Raw genomic sequence first — 24670 nt, 5'->3', positions numbered from 1 at the left:
GGCAACACAATAAAAGGTGTACACAGAATATTCATTGCACACTGCTGTCTCAGTCACTGTGAGGGCCCTGGGAAGAACTCAGAGAATTAGACAGGGTCGCTGCTGTGGTGGAGCTCGTCTGCTAGTGCAGGTTGAGATGCTTGTTTGACAAAACTCAAAAATGAACGAGCTCTTGGAGGAAAGTGACCTGATCTGGGACTATTTTGCTTGAGGACATTTCAGAAACCGGACAGCATTTTTGAATCTTTAATTTTACTGGGATGTCTTATCCAAAAAATGACAGATTTTACATGATATTTCATTTCATTATTTGCTTCGACTGAGGACGACAAAGATACACGCTCAATTGGAATATAAAACTGGTCAAATATGAGGAAGAAATCCCTGACAGAATGCTATCTAATGCTGGAATGGACTGCTTTCTACTACCATCTAAAACAGTTGCAATTTTTACATTTAAAATAAATATATACATATACTTGTACGTGTATACACACACACAAACACAACTCATGACTTAGAATAGAAACAAGGTTTCTGAACCCCAGGTTAAACCCTGCTTTCTGACCCTCTATCTTTACTTGGCTATGCTGCTATTTATATTTATTGGAAACAGTCTAACCTCAAATGGCAGCACATAAATATGTAGATATATAAATAAAACACAGCCCAGACCACAGATGGAAAAAAGCAGGCCCCACAGTACCTCGGAGGGGCGCGTCGTCGTCGCTGCCATCTAAAATTTCCAAAAAGTCACGCGTACACGCTATGCTGCTTTCCAGTGCAAAGTAGGTAAAGGAGAGGGTGATATGATTGACTGTAAGGAAAAGGAGGTTATTTAATAAAGTGTTAGCAAAGCAAGCACACTGTGAGACAAACTCCACCTGCAATAATGTTACACAGGGGTCTGGAGCAGGGATGTGGGCAGAGAGGGGAGGAGACAACTTCCCTTTCTACTTTCTCTTCCCTCCTAGACTGAAGGGTTTCCTTTGAAGAGTAAAAAGAATCCACATTTAAAAAAAAAAAAATGCCTGTAGAACCTGAAAAGCAAGTAATGGTAAATAAGAGGACTCTGGGTGATTTCATTTCAAACAATATGGGAATGTCTTGTTGGAAAATAGCATCTTTCTACATTTTTATATCAGTCATTTGATGTGTTCTTCAACAGAATAGTTTCACAATAGAATAGTTTCCTTAAATCCTGATTCTTTGCATGGGATTGTAAACAAGACATTCTTTCCTCCCGGGCATAGGCATCCTAGCACACTCAGTTTCATTTGAAGGCCAGAGCTAGGGCCCTAGAGGTTCAGAGCCATTTATAAAGAAAGCTTTGAATTACTTGCAGAACAGCAAGTGCCTGGGTATGGTTTCCTTTTGTTGTTCTTCCAGGGTCTCTAATCTTTAGAATAGGATCTTTTCCTGTTGCTGTTCTTGAACCAGTGAGATCTTTCATCTAAATGCTTTACAGCTCATTAGAAAATAATCCTTAGACACAAAACTGCTTGCCCAAGGCAGAGGGTGTGGGGGGAGTATTGTTTCTTTATCCAAGGGCTCAGTTTCTGGCTGGCTGGCAACTCTCTTTGGGGCTCCACACGCCCCCCCCCCCGGGCTCCACACGCCCCCCCCCCCCCTTCCGCAATTGGCTAAGGATTACATCACTGGCCCATATTTTACATGTCAATAAAGATACTACCAACTTGTTAACTCTTAACATCACTAGAGAAAGTGTCAGATAATATTTAAGCAGGAGTCTTCATTGTGTACTTTGCAGTGGGACTCTCCCTGCCCCCCATTAGCTTAAATGTCTTGCCCATTTTCACATGGTCATGTGTTACAAAAAGGAGTGAAGAATTTAATGGTTTTCCCATATAATGTCTGACTGAAATCCTAATGTTCTCCTGGAGCCTCAAGGGAGGACAGAGTTTATCTGGATAAGGATTCAAAATGGCCCTCGGATTACCCCTTTTGTAGCCATTCTGTTGTTCCTTAGGGGTCTTCTCATTTTCTCTCTCTGCAAATTGTGTAATCATTTCTATCAAAAAGTTACCAGGTCAAAAAATAAAATCCTAGAACTCCAAAGTAAATAAAGTAAGCTCCTATTCATGTTTTTTTTCCAGGATTGTGTTCGGATTTTTTAAATACATGATTTGCAGAAGAAACTGGTTTTAATCATTAGTTTCTACTTTGCTTGAAGATTGATAGGCTCACGGCACTGCATTCTCAAACGGAGTTACGAATTCTCCAGTGTATAGTTCTTAGTATTCATTTATTCATCTGGCAACTGTCTTGAGACACTACACTCAAGCACACATGTCAAAAGTCATTTATTTATCCATTAGTTTTGCTTACCCTCCATCTTACATGCCTGTCAATACAGCAAGGTTGTAAGTTTGTTGTGCGTATGTGTGTGTGATTTTCCTTTGCAAGGTCTTGAAACTAAAAAAAAAAAAGTAATTGAGATAAAAACAGTTAAAGTTACTTCCCTATCAGATTAGGAAGCTGCTGTTCTCCAGCACAGCAGGAACTGGGACCTTCAATTGTTACCGCTGAGAAGATAAGACCATTACTCACACACTGACTTTCCCACAGATGCCAACCTGTCCTGGAATCCTTTTCTATTTTATTTTTGTTACTTACATGGAGGTTGAGCTTGAATTATCCAGCTGCAGTTCTGCTTGTTTTGATACTTGGCCGGGAACAATGGAGAGGAAATGGTATCAAAAGAGCTGGTGAGGATGTGGCCTCCACAGGCTGGGGAACACACACACACACACACACACGTATGTCATATACTTTTGATTTCTACTGGCTGTATAAAACAATGATTTCATGAGTGAAAACATAAATGATTTTTTCTTATTCCTAAAAGCGTGCCAAGGAAGCTCATTGCTAAGGAAGCCCCATAGAAATCATGAGGAAATGGGGACACACTTTACATTTATAACAATATTCTTCAATTACAGGAAGTGGGAAAGTGACATCGAACAGCAAATTAAATGCCTATAAGTTGCCTGCATCATTCAAACAAAACTGAAGTTGATTCACTAACTTTGCATACTCATAAATTATAAGAGGGATAATCTCTTTATAAATAAATACTCGGTGGAGCTAGACTCCATAAGGATGGCTGTACACTGTAGAAGTGCAGATGCCTGTGGGAGAGGGAGGAAGAGGGAGAGGCTGCTGCTGGAGAATATTCAGAGGACTCTCATGGAAGAGGTAGAGGCTGCACCAGGACTTGGAGGGTGAGGAAGGATAAGGAAAGGTGGCAACCTGAGCAAAGGCTCAGAGAGAGCTAAGGGCTACATCTTCACAGACTTAGCTGAAGTGTGTACTTGAAGGGTGTTGAGGTGATGCTGTAAAGAGATTACGGTAGGTTCTGGGACTCTTGGGTAATACTTGAAGGGGCTTAAGCTTCATTCTCAAGGCAGTGTGAAGACAAGACAGACATTAGAGCACTCAATGATATGATCAGAGTGGACTTTGGCAACCTTTTTTATTTGAAATCACAAAAAGTAAGATAGACAGATCTTCTGTCTTATTCCAAAGTCTACAGTGTGTCTTTGGGAGACCTTAATTCTGAAACCTTCCCCACCCAGGCTCTTTACTATGAGCACAAGCAAGTCCACTGAAAGAGACATAATGATTAAACACATTAAACTTATTGGAAGTAAATGATCTGAAATGACGTGATCATCTGAATATAAATCATAGCCATATTTAAGGTGACCTATAACTCCTCCAGCTCTGGGCTCTATCTCTGGCAGTAAAATAAAAGGTTAATCTCTGAGCATGCCCAGTTGAAAGGCAATGGGTCAAAAAGTCTTGGAGGAAAAATTGAGAAGTGGTGATTTAAGAACAAAGACAACAGAAAACAACACTGACTTCTCAGTTGGACAATGGCAGGATTTAGAAATGAGGGAAACCATTACTTCCAAGGCTTAGAATTTGACTTCGCATTCGTAAGGTATATAATTCATACTGGTGTATCTCCTGGTGTAATACTTAAATAGATGCTGGATAAGTAAATTTGATAAAGTTTTTTATACTGTCTCCAGTATTAAGGGCATTTTAAGTAATATTCTGAAAACTGAGAATTCACAGTATGTTTGGGAGATATATAGGTCCTACAGAAGTCAATATCACAGTTAGAAAGGATAAGGTTAAAAGTGTCAGCGTTGGACTAATTCTAAGTCACAGTTCACTTGTACTATTTAAAATTTTGTAAGTTAAGCAGAAAGCTACAGTCAATCTCTGAGTACTAACTTACTGTACTTTATAAGCACCAGGAAGGGCACTTAAGAGGATTTCTCTGCTCTGGAAGACCCACAGGGTACTTGCCTTGTTTGAATTGAGCTCGGAAACCCCTGCTCTGTCTCGAAGGGCCAGACTGAAATCTCACAAAGAGGCTGTTTCCTGAAGAGGTGATGGGGTTAGTTAGCTGCTGTCTTCCACACACAGTGGCAAGGCGGGTGGTTGCAGAGGTTAAGCCATCAAATGCCTACAAAAAAAAAAAAAAAAAAAAACAGAAAAAACAATGGTTCAGAGCTACCAATTTACGTCTGTAAGGGCTCTGTTCCATGGACTACCTATACGTTGATGAGCTAGTGGAAAGCCACGTATTTTCTGGATCTAGTGAAATTGGCCTTATTGTATTGTCATACAGTTCTTTGGCTACGTCAGAGTCTTTGGTCATTTCTAGAGATACAATGCTTCTACAGACGGCAGTGAGAGGTTCTCGGCCAGAGCTACTATTAGACATTATAAATGCCATTCCCTTCACAGTCTCTTTCCTTCCCTCACCCCAGTGTAATCACATAATAGCCTGTGCCCACAACCTGTGATGAAAATTCTTGATGCAAGAATAAATAAAAAATAATGATGAGTAACTATTCATTGCCAGAAAGTGAACATTTACTAAAATTTTTTGTTCTTCATAGGGTCAAAAAGCCAGAAATTATTTCAAAATTCAAATAATTTGAGTGATATAAGCATGATTAAGAAAATTATCTTATTATTCTATTTAAAATGTATTGGGCTCCTTCTCTACCCAATGCACTGCAGGGACCTAGCTAACCCTTTATATATACAAGTCAAAGTAATAGAGTTTACATCACATATATCCAAAATTTCTGTATTGGTTTATGAAGATGAAGCTTACTCAGTTGCTTGGATCTCAGTCTAGTGTGAATTTTTGAAAGCTCTCCTATATAAGCCAGGGGAAAATAAGTCCCTTTCTTCAGATGGTAATAATAATAGCTACCTTTCATTTATCTAATGCTTACTATGTGCCAGGAACTGATTTAGCCCTTTACAAACACTGACTCATTTTATCCGAGCAACTTTCTTCCTATTTTTGGAAGAGGACAATAGATGCACGGAAAGCATAAGTAATGCAGCCAGTTCCTAAGAGGGAGCAGGTCTCACTGAACCAGACAGCTAGATTAGAGAATATGAAATGAAAACTCATTTGGTTCAGTAAAAGGTATCAATTGAGCAGCATGGATGTATCATTATAGTTTGGATAATGGTTTGTCCCCCAAAGGTTCATGTTTGGAATTTGTTCTTAGTGTATAGCAATTGGATCTATTAACTGAAGACACCAGTCTCATGAATAGATTGATGCTGTCTCTTGAGAGAACTGCGTTTTAATGCTTATGAGAAGGGATTAATTCTACAGAGGGCAGATTGCTATAAAAGCTAGAGAGAGCTTTCTCTTTGCATGCACCTGCCAATCTGTTTGCTCCTGTTAGTTATGTTCCAGCAACCAGAACTATGAGTCAATAAACCTCTATTTCTTTACCCAGTCTCAGGTATTTTTGTAAGCAACACAGTAATAGACTAAGACATGCATCAACCTACCAACTACCAGAGCGAGACTGAAAGTGTGAAGTTAAAATATGGCTGTATCATTTGAAATAAATTGCCATTTATGCTTCAAAAGAAAATGTTTGGGGAAAATTAGAAATTCAGAGATTTAATATGAGGAAGGTAGTCATAAGCCATTTCAAATATCTAATGATGATCATCTGTTCATTGTAGCACATAAGTGTAATTGGGAGGTTATTCTCAGTTTGATTTATACAAACACATGAATCAGAATCAATGTGATTTTGAAATCTCTAAGGCAGGGGCTAAAGCTTTTAAATAAATTTTAAATAAAGATATATTTAATTTTTAAAAATAAAAACCAGCATTGTGAGAGGAGGTGGAGGTGGGAGGTGTGTGTAGTCATTGAACCCAACCCCGAGGCCCAGCATATTAAAACACATGATATATTATGTGTTGTTGGGGCTCCTCCACACTCTGAATTCTAGCCAAAACTGAGCCAAAAACTTAGGAATTTTTATACATGCTGCTTCAATACCCTGAAGATATTTTGATTAACATCAATCCATTTCCAATGTTAATACATGTCAACTTTGTCACATGTCAATGACATGAGGAGGGAAACTATTCAGGTGAAAGACAAAACTCTCTTCTGATGACATTTGTAGTTCTGGAGACATCTGTTCAGAGTCCTAAGGAACAGAAACTTGAAAGAAAAAGGGAGCCAAGAAAAGGGATTCTTTCATCTTACCATACATACCCTTATGATGTAAATATGTATTATTTAAAAATATGTATTGTTAAAAGTTGGCAGAAGAATTCCTTTTAGAGGGGAAAAAAAGTACTTTGATACAGCAGAACACCATAGGCTCTCAGAACACGAGTACAATAGGGGAGCTGTCATCTGATGTTATTGAGGACAAGTTGTCCAGTTTCCTAATCTGATGATCACCTTCCTATTTTACAAAATGAGATTTACACAAGTATATAGCTCATATGGTTCATGAGAATTAAATGAGTTAAAAAATAATAAGCACTTAAGAGAGTTCCTGGTGCACACTAAGTATATAATAGATATTAGCCTCTACTATTACAGTGAGACTATTGAATTGCTCATTGCTTTATAGCAAATAAACTAAGATTTTTTTTGGGGGGGGGAGGTTTTTGCTATAGTTTTTCTGCACTTGCAAGAAAGACAGAGACAGAGAACCAGAAAGAGAGAAATGACCCCCCAGGGGAGATGGCCACACCACAATCCCTTCTCCTCCATTCTCCTCTCAGGATCCTGGGCATGCATGCACATGTGCCCGGCATGAGTTTAAGCCACCAGGTCTGGAACTCAAACTGCAGCTGACTACATGGGAGTTCAGTGATGTAGCCATTAAGCCAACTGCTGGTCCGTCCCAAGATTTTAATAGTTCGTAGTTACATTATAATATTAAAAGCAGCATTAATGTCTTATTTTTTCTTTATCTTACCATTTTTTATGAAGATCATGCAGAGTTTATAAATAAACCTATATTAAAGTATTTTAAGCATTTAGCTCTTCAGACATGTGTTTGCATGCAGACATGAAAGTGTATTATTCATGTAACAGTACCACAGTATCTAAGCCAGATGACTATTAATGCCATTTAATCTAGCCTCTTGCTGCCTGACAAGAATGTATCGAGTTTAACTGATATGGCTTCTGTTTTAAGATCTCCAAAACATTTGTTAGTTGACTAACATCTGTAACTATACCCTAGCCTTCTCTCCTAAGCTCCAGCCTCATATAGCCAACTGCATACCAGACATTATCTCCCCTGTGTCCCATAAACTTGAAAACTGGCATGTCAAGCTGAATTTATCTAGTCCCCCTTATTCCTCCTTCACCTACCTCTCTTGCATCAGAACATGACAGAACTATGCACCCAACTGCCAAACCATCTTAGATCTCTCCCCTACCCCTCAATAAAATGGATCAGTATTTTTTGGAGAATTCTCTCACCAGTGGATTGCTTGGTTCCTCTCCACTTACCCTCATTGCCCCATCTGGGTATCTCAGGTGGGATCTCATCCCATCTTGCGTAGGTCACTATTGAAGCCTGAAATTTCCTCTTCTATTCAGTCTACAAACAACTACCATAGTGCAGTATGCTTTCTAAAATGCAAAGTCAATACAGAAGGAAAGCTGAGTATCCCAACACTAAATTAAAAAGATCAGTCACTGATGCTTTGCTAAGCACTCAAGGGCTTATGGTTGATGCAGAAGCAGGCACAGCCCTTCGGCTGACTGACTAGATGGCTCATGATCACCTGACTGCAATGTCAGCCATCACTAACAGTCAGACCTCGTGACTAAGGAGGAGAAATGAATTTTAGCTCAGTAACACTTGTATTTTTATTTCTAAAAATGGAAATACACTGCTGGAGAGTGGGAAATGGGAAACGGTTTCCACTGCATCTCCTATCTTCTTGTTTTGCTAAGTTTCATCATAATCAGGGAGTGTGTACTCAAATGATTACAAATCAGAGAAAGAAGAAAGTATTTAATACAAAAGCAAAACACATAGCATATTTTATAATACTCCAAATGTGAAAACAATATGAAGTTCAGTTTTTTTCTGCAAAGAAATTATTACTATATGTGGATATGGTTTTATTTTCATTTTATGTACTATTACTTTTTTCCTTCTTGTGAATCTTCTAGAAGGTATCAAAATAATACACTTATTAAGTGATAAAATATAAGGTAGTATATTGAAGAATGTGTGAAAAATTATAATATAGTATTTGTTTTAAAAACTTTCAGTATAAATATATTTTAAAAGAAAATGGAGGCTAGTCATGAATTAATAATGATAGTAAGCAATGAACTGAGGATTAGTATTCAGTTCTGTGTACATGTGTTATAATTCTTAAAAAGATAACTTAAGAACTTCAATAAAGTATTAATAGGAACAATAGGAGCAATTGTAGCAGAAGTAATAGAAAAATTAGGAGTATATGCTAATATTTATCTATACCAGGCTGATGAATACTATATATGTAGGCATACTTTAGAGAGAGATTTTTTGCTATAGGGACAGAAAGTGAGAAATCACCCCCAGGAGAGATGGCCATATCACAATCTCTTCTCCTCCATTCTCCTTTCAGGATCTTGGGTACCACACACCTACACACACACACACACCCAGCATGAGATTTAAGCTACCGGATCCAGGACTTGAACCATAGTCAACTATGTAGAGTCTAGAGACATAACCATTACTCCATCTACTGGTCCCCTAAATAAGTCAGTTCATGTTATAGTTTCATTTTGTAGTTGGGAAAATGGCAAAAAATACAAGTGACTTGCCCCATGGTAACATACTCAGAGGTTCAGAGTTAGTATAAACATCTGTCTAATATATGATCAGTTATCATTAAACCAAGAGAAAGGGTAAAATCAAGGTTTATTCATTCAATTTGAATACTGAGAGACCATGATTCTATGACACAAAATGAGATGTCCATGCTAAGTGAGATGCTAAGTGAGAGGTGTTCTTTCTCCTAGAGAAATACATGTGGTGGGCCAGCCAGTGACCCGGTGGTTAACGTGGCTTGATCCTACAGGGCCAATGGCATGGTTCTAGCCCAGGACATGGCAGCTTGAAAAACATGCCAGGAATGTGTGTATGTGTGCCCAAAGTTCTAAGAGAAGGAAGAAATGGAGGAGAAGGGATTGAAGCATACCTGTTCTCCATGGGGAGGGGAGTACTTTCTTATTTTCTCTTTCTCTCTCTGACTCTTTCCAATGACTGCATGTACCCTGTGGCAAATTCTTTAAAAATATAAAAAAAAAGAAAGAAAGAAAGAAAGAAAGAAAGAAAGAAAGAAAGAAAGAAAGAAAGAAAGAAAGACAGACACAATAGGAGCTCTGGAAATAGAATGGGAGCCTCTTATCTAAACCTGCACAGAGCATCGTTGCTAGCATTTTAGAAAGTCTTATACTGGGCTTCTGCGAATTTCACAGTGGCTGGCATCTGTCATGCATTCCATTCCACTGGACGTGCATGAGATTCCCCTCATGGCTGACTGAGCAGAATGTGTAACAAAGAGCACAGTGTCTAGGACCAATAAATAAACCCCAAATTTATATCCTGTGTCCTCAACTTCATCCTATTCCTGGATTCAGATATAAATCCACTCCTTGCCCTTCTCTGACTTAACTGTAATTCTCTGGTCTAACACACTCTTATTTTTCACCTTGATCTGGCCTAATTTGGTTTTCAATTTGTTCCTTACGTTTTACTTCTTTTTAAATTCCATCTGGCAACTCATGCCTTTTGCTTTGAATTGCCCTAAAGCTTTTCAGGATGAAAATAATAATAATAATAAAAGTGACGAAGGATAAGATATTCAGGGTACAAAAGAGGTAATTCACATTAAGGTACAAGGTCAATTGAGGTCATGAAATATTTCACATGATATGTATGGTGGTATAGCTGCTAATAGAATTCCCATTTTGGAATATGAAATACTCTAATACAAAGGAAATACTGAATGATAGGGAGGGGAATCCCTCAGGAAATTATCCAAGCTGTTAAAGTCATAAATGTAAGTAAGGAAGGAAATGAAAATATTACTCATTATAGCAATTTTCTTGGGCCTGGAGAGGGAGGAAGCATCGGTTTCCTCAGTCAGAGATATTTTTCAGCTACACTGCTCTGAAATTAAATACCAAATTCAATCCATGAGCACACATCTCATGTCAGGACTTTCCTATTCCTGTTCTTTGTTCTCTGTTATCCCACTCAATCTTCTTATTTTCAAAGATACTATAAACTAATCATTTACAGTTGTTGCAAGCAGTGACTCAAAAATCCCTGGAAATGTTGACATGAAAAGAAATCCAAGATGGTTATTTTACTTTCATAGATAAACAAGCATTTAAGGAGATTCTGAGCTGAAATTTAAACAAAACAAAACAAAACCCATGTCCACCGATGGGAGCCATGACTTTGATTCAACTCTTTCTTTGCCTGGGGCTTATAAACTATAGGCACACTTTTGGTGGTTAATTTGGCACTGGAATGCCAAGTGACTAACCAGTTTTCAAGAGCAAGTCAAAAACTAAACATTTTCAAGAGGTCATCCTCAAGTATTAAATGGAAACTAAAATTTCTGTGGTAGGGAGGGAAGAAATTAGAGCGAGAGAGACAGAGAGAGAACGAAGTTCTGTCATGGAGCTATTGTTAAATATTTCAAGAAGAATCGTTTCCATTGTCTCTTAGAAGCCCCAAGGCCTGTTAGTCCCCTGTCTGTTTGCTCAGCTTTGGGAATGATCAATGTTTTAAAAAGAAACACATCATGGGTGGTGCCTTAAAAAAATAAAACGAAATATAGATAGTGCATTACATGTCTGTACTGTTCCACCCTGTGTTTTCTGGTCAAAAATGTGAACAATAACAGGCACTGCTGCTTTGGGATGGGGGTGAGGAGGGTCTGGGTTTTTTGTTTTGTTTTCAAATCATACTCTTGCTTTTTTTCTCCAAGATGGGTACAAAAAGCTTCAGAAGGAAAACAGCTACTAATCACATGCTTTTTTTTTTGTATTTTTTTTTCCCAGTAGTCTATTAGCCCCAGTGTGTTTCCTCCACTTACAAGGCTGGATCAGAACTGTGTTCTGCTTGCTTTTATCAGCTTCTGACTGAGTCTCACAGGGCAGGCATTCCATTGAGCTGAGCAAAGAGGATGCTGACACCAGAGGTCGGGAGTCTCTGGGGGCTGTGGGTGCCACAGAGCTGACTTCCCTCTTCCCACTCCCACACTTAGCTCCAACCAGCATTTCCAGAGATCGATAAGAGCCTGCAGAGCTACATGAATCTAGCGTCAGAAGCGAGACTCTAATTAAGCAATTAAACTGTCAGTCCAAGGTCACTTTAATACTCAGCCTTCGTGGAAGGAAACAATGGAGCCACTTCTGTGTGGACCATACAGAGCCATTCCCAGACCCAGAACCCACGACTGTGTTAGCCAGAAACACTCATGATGTGTCATTCAGGGGAACCTGAGGTTAATTACACCAGGCACTCAAAGTGACCGGGCAGAGAGTGCAAACATATTACCGAATTTGTTGAAACCTGACTGCAAGTCTGGCTTTCTGATTAGATCCCCATGATGCCATCACCATTTCAACAGAAGTCAAAAAAATTCAGTTTCTCTTTTTTCATCATAGCAGCATGAAATTCTAGAAAACGCACTTCAGTGATGCTATCTAAGTCCTCGTGTGGCCTAAAACAGTGAGATTGTATATCAGTAACAGTGCCAGAGAATAAACTCAGCCTGGCCCATTTTCAAAGAGGTCGTCTGCAATCTTCCACAGAATCATTCCAGGAGTAGAGATGGCAAAAATCATTTACTTAGCTGTGCAGTTCATGCATCAAACAAATTTGGTGCTTTGGGGACACAAGGACTACTGCTGTGGGTTATATAAAAGAGGATAGAAGCTGCGAATTACTGCTCCATTTAAAAATTTTCATTTGTCTCTTCTACTTGCTGAATTTTGCCTGTAGTTTCATGATGCCACAAGTAATGGACTATAGATACTTGTGGGCTTACCCTTCCTTACTTGGTACCACTAAGGACTAGTCTTCCTAAAGAAGAGCTCTGAGGCCAGCAGGTGGTGTGGTGGTTAGGATGGCTGGATTCCCACATGGCTGACCATGGCTCAAATCCTGGATTGGCTGCTTGAAACACACTGGGCACATGTGCGTGCATGCCCCAAATCCCAAGAGAATAGAGGAAAAGGGATTATGGTGTGGCCATCCTCTCAGGGTGGTGGTGGTGGGAAGTGATTTCTCATTTTCCCTCTTTCTATCTCTGTCTCTCTCCTCTCTGGCAAGTGCACATGCCCTATGGCAAAGACCTACAATTAAAAAAATTAAAAATTAATAAAATGAGCTCTGACCTGCACATGCAGCAGAGTATGGAGATGGTCTCTTACCCAGTGCCTGGTACAATGGGGCCTGAAGAGTGAGCAGAACCCTAGTGACCGAGCAGTCTGACTTTGACTTTCAGGAGGGACCCACTGCTGATATCACCTGGCCTTTAATGTCCCTTCCATCTGCCACCTGGTTGTCCTCTTCTTACCTACAAACACAGTTCCTCATTGGATCTTTTTTCTGCTTGAGGTCCCCGGGTGCCCAATATAAGTGAGCAGAGATCCCCATGAAGACACTGAGTAGTGGGACCAATACAGAAACAAGTGCCTAGCAGTGCTGAGCACGTATTCCACGCCAAGACTGAGCAAATGAATGGAACTAGACTTTCAGAATTTGAAGTAAAGTGTGCATTTCATATTTGAATTGCTTGTTTTTACTTTTTTAAAAGGATTTATTTCATTTTATTTATTATAATTTTTTAGAGAGATTTTTGCAATAGAGTGTGTGTACTCTCCAGAGAGACTGAGAGAGACAGAGAAACAGAAAGCAAGAAATCACCCCTAAGGGGTGATGGCCATGTTGCAATCCTTTCTCCTCCATTCTCCTCTTGGGATCTTGGGCCTACATGCCCATGCACCCAGTATGAGTTTTAAGTCACTAGTTCTGGGACTTGAACCACAGGTGACTACATGGGAGTCCAGCAACATAACCATTACGCTATCTACTGGTCCTTATTATTAGCATTTTAAAATTTGTTATAGGTCACATGGGCTCACCAGAAAGAGAAGAGAGAGAAAGTGAGAAATTAAGCCACCAAATCTGGGACCTAAACCGCAGTCAGAAATGTGGGAGTCTAGCACCTTAACCACCATGCCACCTGTTGGCCCCATATTTGAATTTCTGTTAGCTTCTCATATAGGTGGTCCCTGACGTATGATAGTTTGACTTAAGATCTTTTAATTTTATGAGGGTGCAAAAGCAATACACATCCAATAGAAACCATGCTTTCTGGTTTCTACTGAATCCATTCTGCTTTTCAGTTTTTGTACAAGATTTAATATATCACATGTGATAGTCAATATCTTTCAATACAGGCATTGTTTGAGATGACTTTACCTAAACATAGGCTAATGTGAGTGTACAGAGCACATTTAAGGTAGGTTAGGCTAAACTATGCCATCCATGTTTTCAATTTAGTATAGATTTATTGGGATGTAACCCTATCTTAGTTCAAGGAACATCTGATTGATAAGTTGATCTGGGCTCATTGTAAATAGAAATCAAAGTGACTCCAAAGTAACCCTACTTTATTCTTTCCCTCTATTTTTCTAGTTGTCCTCTATCCTATCATTCAGTTTTCTATATGTGGACAGTAAGTTTTATACTTTACCAAAGTATTTCTTCTTCCTTTAGGAAGTATAAGGCTTTTGTTTCAGTGCTGGTCCTGCTACTAGTTTTCTACCTATACTTAAACCTGACGTTTCTGGACTTCAGTTTATTTATTTGTATATAATAAGGCAGTGACACAAAATTATCTAATCTCCCCTTCTAACCATCACATTACATTCTATGTATGTGTTCATGAGTGTTAACCACATGACTGTTAGTTAATATTTCCACTTTTAATGATCCAAATTGTTATAGAAGTTTAAAAATACAAACAGGATGGCTGGTCTTATCCAAGAAAAATTTATGTTTGTATTGAATAGGACACTTGAGCTCTATTAAAAATGCCCTGAACACAAACATTATCTGACAGCATCACTGGCACCTGAATATTATTTTCTCTGTTGATGACGCTAAGTAACAGGACCAAGAAATTAACCTGAATGTCCCCAAAATGAATGACTGGCTTTGTGTGAATTTAAGCTGCAGAGAGATTGTGTAAGTTATTGGACTTTAGGCTACTTTTCACATCCAGTGTCCATCTGGCCATGAAGATAGATGGCTGGTGTTTCAAGGGTTGCCTTCATGAATTTCTGGACAACTAACTGTAACTTAGAGCCAAGCTTACAGCCTTGCCAGGGTATCACCCCTCCTCATCCCAAACCCCTGCAGACCTCTCACCCCCATAATTAGGTCCACTTGGCAACCACACACAGCAATTTACCTGCATTTACTTTTGATACACCTTTGTCTTTTTGTAAAGGCCATTTACAAATTACACAAGCAAAAATTACTTAACTTGTATATATTTTATGCAATTTTCAATATAAATAAGTTTATAAATCAGTAAAAAAGACTTTGTGGGATCAGAAGGTGGTATAATGGTTACATTGCCAGACTCCCATATGGCTCACCCAGTTTGAGTCCCAGACCCAGTGGCTTGAAACACACTGGGTACATGTGTGTGTGCCCAAGATCCCAGGAGGAGGATAGAGGAGAAGGGATTGCAGTGTGGCCATCCTTCCAAGGGGGTGATTTCTTGTTTTCTGTCTTTCTGTCTCGATCTCTCTGGTGAGTGCACATGCTCTATAGCAAAAATCTCTCTTAAATAAAAAAAGAAAAAAAAAACTGTGCTAGACCATGTACCCATTTTTCTCATTCTGAAAAACATGAAACTTAAAGGACCAGTCTGGCCCTTTGAGTCTCTGTCCTGATAATATGACCTCATCAGTTACTCTATCTCTTAGACTCAGCTGTTCTTTCTCTATCAGTACCTTGCCCTCTGGAAATACCTGAAGCTTCTCTATTATGAAAACAAAACAACAGTGACAACAAAAACTTCACTGAGGTTGCTTTCCCCACTGTTTATTGTCCCTTAAGCCCCATGACAATCAGTTTCATAATTCTGGGAAAACACACAGAAGTTCCTGATCTTCCTACCTTAATATGATCTAGAATCTTCCACTTCTACCCACACCAACCCTGCTTCCTACAAGGTTATTAAAGATGGAATACAATGACTTTCTTTCGATCTTCCTCCTAGTTGGCCTCTGCCAGATTTAATATCTTTGTCATCTACTCTCTAATTTTGGCTTTGCTTTTGGCTTTGATGCTACCACTCTCTCCGATCCTCCAACAACTTCTCCAAATATCCCTCCTCAATTTCCTTTTCCTATAATCTTTCAGTTACCCCTTAAATAGTGATATTTCCCAAGAGTTTACTTGCCGTTTACGCTTTACAAAATACTTCTGGGACTAGCCTCATGACTTTAACAAGCATGCAACTATATGCAAATTATCTTCAGATATACATATCCAGCTCAGAGCCCATCCTGACCCAAACACCGAATTCATGTCAAACTCTACAAGGAACATGGAATAGACTTTAAGCTGCAAAGTTTCTAAATCAAACTCATTATAGTTTATCTCCTGTACTCAGTTAATGGCATCATCATTCACCCATTCTCTAAGCAAATAACCTAGATTCTCCCATTCCTATCTCTCATCCCACCACCATATAATTCACCGCTAAGTCTTGTTTACTATGGCACCGTAACTGTTCTCTGTCCCCCTCTCTCTACTACCAAAGATACCTTCCAACATAAGGCATTTATAACCTCTGATCCAAACTTTCCCCTAGTTTCTCAGAAAGCCTTTCTACCATCTCCCTTTCTCTGCCACCTCATTTCTCACACTATCAGGACTATGGCTAGCACAAATTGAGAACTTTCTACATAGAAAGAAAGTTCTCACAACAAGCAGATCACCTACATTGTCTTAACCTCACCAACAAATCTGACATAGGTCCTCTTATCTCCACTTTAGTTAAAGTACCTGAAGTTGAAAGATGTACTTCCTCCCAATCTACACAGCTAGAAAATAGCAAAATAACAAAGTACATGGTCAGCTCCAGGTCCACACACCATAGAGCTCAATTTCTTAGTTATGGCACCTTGGTGACTCACTGGTTGGTATAGTTCACTCTTTGTATCAACATCTTACCCAAGTGCTTAATGGCATCTACTTCTTCATTAAAAAAAAAAAAATAGGCTTTTGCCATAGGGCATGTGTGCTGCACTCACTGGAGAGAGAGAGAGAGAGAGACAGAGAAAGTGAAAGTGAAAGTGAGATATCACCCCCTGGAGGGGGGATGGCCAAGCCATAATCCTTTCACCTCCATTCTCTTCCTGGGATTTTGGGCACGCACACACACACACACACACATACACACACCCTGCGTACACATAGTCGGTGTGATCTTCAAATTACCAGATTTAGGACTCGAATCGCAGTCAGCCATGTGAGAGTTCAGCACCTTGACCGCCATGACACCTGTTGGCCCAGGCATCTACTTCTTAAAGCCCCTTATGCCCACTCGCTGGGATAGTCCAGCTACTTCACAAAGGACTCCCTAATTCTGACAACTTGTTTGGACTATTACATTTTGTATTTTGCCTCATTTGCCAAACTGAACTCCTCCCATAACCTATCTTTGGGTTTATTTTCCCATCTCCATGACTATGTACAAGATTATGATTGAAGTTCACTTTCTCTTGTCTGTTCCCTCCTGCTATTTTTTTAAGCCAAACCCAGCCACATGCTGAGATATGACAGTGGTTAATAAAATATAAAAAATAATAAAAAAAAAAACTTTGTGTGTTTTTATCTCATGACCACAGGAGGGAAAAAATACAACCATGTGAGGGATGTCTTTGACCCAGGCTTTGGTTTGGTCACACGTTTTGTATATTAAATTCTATGGATTATGAACTTGACCAAAGATAAGAAGTTATACTTGGCAACATGCAGACTTAGAGGAGCAAGGAGTGGAGAAATGCCTGCTACAGACAAAACTATGACTAGATTCTTTGTCTCTAGCCCATCAAGACTTCTCTTGAGATCATTCTTTTGCTTTCTGTGTTAATTTCATCTTTATTCTTTTTTCTTATTTCTTCTTTTTTTCTTAAGAACTTTTTTCTACAAGGGGAGTGCACTTGTGCTTGCCAAAGAGATAAAGATAAATCCCCTCCCCCCCAGGGGAGATGGTAATGCTGCAATCCTTTCTCCTCCAGTCTCCTCTCGGGATTTTGGGCACACATGTGCGCACGCGCGCGCGCGCACACACACACACACACACACACACACACACACACCCGGTGTGAGTTTCAAGCCTCCAGGTCTGGGATTCAAACTGCAGTTGACCACATGGTAGTCCAGTGATGTACCCATTATGCCATCTGCTGGTCTCTATTTCGTCTTTATTCTTAAAGGCATTTTAAAGGAGTATAATATAGAGTTCCTGACAGTAGTTATTTCTTTCTTCAAACTGAACATACTATTCCACTGTCTTTTTCTTCTTCTTCTAATTATTGAAAAGTCAGCATTTAGTCCATTACTTTCTAAGAGTTAACCTGTTCTGCACCTATCCACACCCCTGGCTGACTTTAATATATTTCTTTTATCTTTAGGGCTTTTGTTTGTTTGTTCTTATTTATTTTCCAGATAAGTATGTCTTTCTGTTTATCTTGTCTGACTGGGTTCCTTAAGATTCTAATTTTTGTAAAATGATTGTTTCACCAGTTTTGGAAAAGTCTTAGGCATTAGTTCTACAAATATTAGTCATGCTCCATTTCTCTCTCTTTTCCTTCTGGTATTCTAGTTAAATGTATGTTATACCTTTTCTATGTATCCTTCATGTATCTTTACCTCCTTTTATACTTTTGCTTATCTATGCTTTTCTCTGGATGGATTCTTCTGATTTACATTCCAGTTTACTATTTCTCTCTTTATCTAATCTCCCAAAAGCCCTTTTGCTGAGGTCTTCAATTTAGCTATAGTACTTACCTGCTCTAAAACCTTTAGATGGTTCTTTTTCATATTTGCAATGTCAATTTGTATAGTTGACAGTCTCTTGCTGAAGTTTTCAGTGTTACTCTCATCTCTATGAACTTATTCATAGTTACTTGGCCACCTGTACATGGTGATGTTACTATCTGGCATATCAATGGGTTTATTAGATTGTTATTCATGTTGTATTTCAATGATATTATACTGTCTCTTTATGTACATAGATATCTTTGGTTGTGTGTTGGCTATTGCATATTAAAAATTAGTGGTAGAAATGAGGTCTAGGATGATTTTATTTCCCTTTGAAGAAGATTTTAAATGGATTCTTCTGGTGCCTGATGACTGAATGAACTGGCTATTGCCAGTTCATTTCTCCCTGCCTTGAGATTTGAGGGGAGCAACTCAGGTTACTTAAAGCTGAGATGCAATCTCAGTAAAGGCTGTTTCACTTTTGTTTTTACCTAGGATACAAATGGTTTACTGGAAATTTCACCCTGATCAGGACATAGACTAACTTTGGTCCTCTTTGCCCTAAGAGACTTTCAGAAGTGTTGCTAACTCCTTTCGGATTAATAAATGCCATGTGGGCAAAACAATCCCACATACTGGGCTCACACCTCTCTCAGATATTAACTCAGAAATGTTACACTACCATGTGAGGTTTTTGCTGCATTTAGGAAGTTTTTTTTTTTTTTTAATGCCATCCAAAATTATTAAATTGTTTTTGTCAGGAGCATGGGTCTGAACATTATGGAAAATGGAAGTCCTGTACCTTAAGTTTCTATGACGCTTTACCTACTTAGACTCTGAAGACTCATTTAGAAGGTTAATATATAGTCATACATCAACAGAACTTCTATTAATCTAATCTTGTAAAATAACATTTGAAATCATACCATTAGACTGGACTACTCTGAACAATGTGAAACAACTTTTGAGTTTTCTTGAGTTAAATTCAAAAGAAGCTAGCTAGTTGGAGTTTGTGTAAGAAATTGTCGGGGAGCTAAAAGAGAGATCCATTAACCAAGAGAATCTGGTTTATACTGAAATGTCTATAAATACAAATGAAAGATAAAACCTTTTGTTAGAAAATCAGATAATCAAATATTTTACATTAGAAAGAGCACCCACCCCATAGCCCTGTGGTGAAGGGAGCCAGATCCCACATGGCCAAACACAGTTGGAATCCTGCCCTGGTGGCTTGGAAAAACATGGTAGGTGCTACGTGTGTGTGTGTGTGTGTGTGTGTGTGTGTGTGTGTGTGTGTATGCGTGTGCACACAATCCTGACAGGTTATGTGTGTGTATGTGTGTGTGTTTGCATGTGCACACAATCCTGACAGGTTGAAGAAATGAAAGTGATAGTGGTATGGTCACGCCCCACTAGAGGATGCTTTCTCCCTCTCTTTCTTTCTGCCTCTTTGTCTACTTCTGGAAAGCACATGCACCCTGTGACAGTTTAAAATTTTTTAAAAGAAGAAAATTTCTAAAGAAAATCTCATTGAGCCTTACTTTAAGCACAAGCATTAGTTTCAGGTAAGAATGCATTAAAATTACTGGTAGTAGCAAAAAGTTGTCACCTAACCAACAATACTATATTCCTTCTTCATTACCCTCCTCTCCCAATCTATTCTGTGCCTTAAGAATACTGATTTGTTCAAGTAGCAAATCAAGATACTCAAGCCTTAAGAAAAACAGACATCTGTGAGGATTCCAAAAGCTTAATAAAAACTGGGCTAACCTAGTTATGATAAATCTATTCTACTGTACTTTCCTGATCTCCTTGGTAGCCAATTCTGGCCAATGATATGTTATGGAACTTTCATAAAAATTTTGCTTTCTTGATTTAAATACGTGCATGCAGGAACAGCTAACACTACTCCTTCTTTCCTCTAGTTGTAGACTCAAATAGATGTTCAGAAAAAAGCTATTGCAGATACTTTTTGATCATGCAGTCACAAGCACAATGAAAAATCAACACACTAAAAACAGTAGAGCAGAAACGGAATTGCTGGGGACCAACAGTTGGCATAATGGCTATGTTGCTGGAGTCCCATGTAGTCCACCACAGTTTGACTTAAACTCACGTCGGGCACGTGTGCATGGGTGCCCAAGATCCTGAGAGGAGAATGGAGGAGAAGGAACTGCAGCATGGCCATCACCCCTGGGGGGTGATTTCTTACTTTTTGTCTCTCTCTGTCTTTCTGGCGAGGGCACACACCCTATAGCAAAAGCCTCTCAAAAAAAAAAAAACAAAACACAACAACAACAAAAAAAAAAACCCCCGGAGTTTCTGTAAAAACTTTGAGATTATCTACCTCTTGATTCGTTTTTAAGTAAAAAACCAAAAATCACTGGGAGGCCATCAGGTGGCATTGTGGTTAAGGCATTGGACAGTTCCACATGGCTGACTATGGTTTGAGTCCTGGACCTGGTGGCTTACTCTCTCTCTGTCTGTCTCTCGCTGGTCAAATTAAAATAAATTAATGAATAAAATTAAAATAAATAATTTAAAAAATCTTTATCTTTTAAGTTGCTAGTAGTTGGGTTTCCTATGATTTGATATTAAAAACCTCCACAACGAATGTGTTCACCATTCACATGGCAATTTTTAGACTCAGATTGGACTGGAGTTAATACTTGAAATTTGTGTCACTTACCATTAGACAAGAGTCCTGAGGCTCAAGGTCAAAGTCCGTGAAGTTCAAAAGAACACGATAATTTTTTTCAACTTGAATGACCCAAGAACAGTCAGTGTTACTCCTATAAGGTCTGGGATAATTTGGAGAATGAATCTCTCCATTTGGAGCCTGGAAAATCCCACCACAACCTGTAAGTGGGAAACCAATTCAACAATGAGAGGAATCAGTAAAAGGTGTACCATTACCTCATCATATAGAACTATACTACTTTGCATGACAGTTTTATTAAGTCTATGGTACAAACATTGAAGGGCTAAATTTTTACATTAATTCATTCAACTAAATAGAAATTAAGATGACGTACTAAGAAAATACTGCACTTTAAGTACTGATGCCAAAAGTTATTTTTCAAAATAATGAAGGCCAGCTCCTTGGTCTGGTGGTGAAGGCAGCCCAATGCTAAATGGCCAACTGTGCAGTTCTCAGTCCAGAGACTTGGGAAACACACTGGGCATGTGTGCATGCATGCCCCAAATCCTGACAGGCTGGAGATGTGAATTGCAGAGTGATCATTTCCTGGGGAGGGGGGAGGGGAGGCAGGAAGGATCCTTTCTGTTCTTCTCTCTCTCTGTATCTGTCTGGCAAGCACACATGCACTCTAGCAATTGATCAATAAAAATAATGAAAAATAAGTGCAATAAAATAATATTTTCACAAAAGTATGAACTAACTCTTTGCTGACCTCTAAAAACATAGCATACTATAATAATAAGTACAACTTCTTTCAAGAATTTTGATAATCCAGTAGCATATTCATTTATAAATGATTTTATATTTACCTTTGAAAATATATTATTCTGAGGACCAGCAGATGGTGTAATGGTTACATCGCTGGACTTCCACATGGCTGACTGAAGTTCGAGTCCTGGATCTAGAGGCTTGAAACACACCGGACACATATGTGTGCATACCCAAAATCCCAAGATGAGAATAGAGGAGAAGGGATTGTGGTGTGGCCATCCTGCCTTGGGGGGTGATTTCTCATTTTCTGTCTCTCTCCACTTGTCTGGCAAGCACACACTAAAATCTCTCAAAAGATATATTATTCTGAATGCAACATAATTACTTAAATTAAAAAATTCCTATGATATTATCAAATACCTGTTCATATAATATCTATTTCCATTATCTATAATTTCTTGTATTTGTGATGATATAAACCAATAATAGAAAAATTCAGCATCATTTTCTAGTAAGATTCATTTGAGTATAATTGAAACATTGTATGTGTGTATTTAAGTTCACACATAAATAATTTTACAAAAAATCTCATGTAGTTATGATATTACCTTAGTGTTGAAGAAGGGGGCCCTAAGATGGCCTGGGGACACATCTCTATTTTGGCATTTTCTAGGTGTGGGACCTTGGACAAGTTACTAACTTCTCTAAGTTTTGGTTTTCTCACTAATAAGATGAGAATATAAAATGAACTTCCCTGATGAGGTGGTTATAAGGATTAAATGAGATAATTCTTGCAAAATAATTAGAAAGCTGCCCAACATTCCATAAATGTGGCTATTACTCAGAATTATATAAGTTAACATCTGTTACGATAGTCATATCTATTAAAATATTAATACCTATTATGATATTTTGTGCCATAGTGTGTTAAGTTTTTAAATTTGCGACAAGTGATTTATTTTGGCTACCTAAGATCTTGGACAGAAAGCTGCAGAGTAATTCCTGGGAATTCACAAAGTTATTGTTTAGAGTTTTGGCATTTGCCAAGAATCCAGAGGTCTATGCTATGGCATAAAGTAACTTACATTCACTGATACCCACAATGAAGGCTGGTGAATAGGCACTAGTGCCTTGGAGACTGAGTCTAACCAATCACTTTAATTCTGTTCTCACCGTGATAAATATGCATGCTTGTATCTCTGTTTTCACATCTGTGGTGACACTTAGGAACTGAACCTCTATCACATATTTTCAGACACATATGAGTATATGCCAAAGCTGTATTAATCCTTTGCGAAAACACAGTGTTACCAGAGTGTAGACTTCAATCACATCATGGAATTTAGCAAGGACTTGGGTTAAGCCTCTTCCCATATTTTTCCCCCCTTACCTCCAGGGACTGCTTGCCAGGAAGCATTGAAGCCTCTTCCATTTACAGAGCTGTCAGTCTTAAATCGGATTGCTAGCTCATTCCCAGTGCTAGAGACCTGCATGGGGCTTTCAGATGATCTTTGAGCACACAACTGGGTTATCCTGGGAGAGTGGAAATCAGGGCCTCCATAGACCTAAGGTGCAGTATAGAAAAAAAGGAGTTAAATTGAGAGAGATTTAAGCAATTACAGGCTTTCTCTTGGCTCTGTTTTTACCACCAGTTCCTGGATTCTATTATGATTACACATTGAGATCTCAGCCTCCTTGGGTGAGGATGAACTGTAAACTTGAACTGAGTGTTCAAAGGCACTCCCTCTGTCATGGGAGCAATACAAGTTCAACCACCCACAAATACCTGATTGTTTCATCAGTCAGAATTGCAGAGAGAGACTGAATCTCCCCTATCTACCCTCTTCTCTTTTCATGGCTTCGTGGAGTTTCCTGCTTTCTCTAATAGAGACATTGCAAAAAATAGTAGATAATATGGTATCAAGTCTGATATTCTAACTCTAATACATACAGTCTTAGCATAAAGCCACTTTGTTCTGCAAGTTCAGTTCACTGAAGGCTACTGCTCTCTGTTACATTTTTAGGAATTCACCTACCCTGCAAACTGATTATCTTATGAGATTATGAGGTAAATATATTTTTGCTTTTTCAGAGGGAGTGGAGACACTGTGTGTTCTGGAGTGTCCTAGAAAAGGTCTTCCCAGCACACCCACTTCCAGCCCAATCAAGAGCATCTGACTTCTACTTGAGAGTTACCCTAGATGCTGCCCCATATCTGGATGGTTCCCTCTAGATCCACCACACTTGGCTTCACACCTCCTGGTTCCTTCCACACTTGCCAAATTATCTGACTGGGATCCCACACCCCAGTGACACATTCGTCTGGCAAGGGTGCCTTTGGTCTCCTGTGCAGCATCCTGTGAGCAAGTCTCCCCAGCCCAGCCAAAGATCCGAGAGGCCTCACCCATGGGTTCTCCTTCTCCCTGGACCCCTGCTTGTGCAGTGTATATGGGAGAGAGGAGCAGGAGAAGGAAGATACGAGTGAAAATATTGACCCCTGTCCCCATCGCCACCTTCAAGTCTTACCAAACTCAAATTTGTAGAAGAAAGACCACTTGTGTGACATTTCCAGGTATATCGGCAGCTGAGGCCCTCACAACCAGCCCCCTCCCCATCATGTCATGTAACTCAGGGCTTCAGCCAGGATAGCAGCTGCCAGCGAAACTCCCCTCATGGAATTCTCCCATCTCTAGGCTATTCGGCCCCCATTCCTCACGCCGCTGGGCTCCTGCCCACCCTCAGGCCCAGTGCTGACTGATAGGGCAATCACTCAAGTGTTCTCTAGGGAGGGAGAGGGAGAACAAGAAGCCTACTTTCG

General features: G+C 39.2%; 1 protein-coding gene across 1 annotated transcript in view; it reads right to left on the bottom strand.

Moving 5' to 3' along the window:
• The window catches only part of CUBN (cubilin), a 327155-nt gene that overhangs the window by 156291 nt on the left and 146194 nt on the right, over positions 1-24670 (bottom strand). Inside the window, 5 exon segments of the mRNA XM_006159747.2 lie at positions 707-817; positions 2638-2751; positions 4342-4501; positions 21130-21299; positions 23243-23417. Of these exon segments, the coding sequence (XP_006159809.2) occupies positions 707-817; positions 2638-2751; positions 4342-4501; positions 21130-21299; positions 23243-23417 (730 nt within the window).

The sequence above is a fragment of the Tupaia chinensis genome, unplaced genomic scaffold, assembly GCF_000334495.1.
Source record: "Tupaia chinensis unplaced genomic scaffold, TupChi_1.0 Scaffold000647_1, whole genome shotgun sequence".
NCBI classification, from domain to species: Eukaryota; Metazoa; Chordata; class Mammalia; order Scandentia; family Tupaiidae; genus Tupaia; species Tupaia belangeri.
The sequence above is the reverse complement of the archived record's forward strand: the minus strand, read 5'-3'. Positions and strand labels throughout refer to the sequence as shown.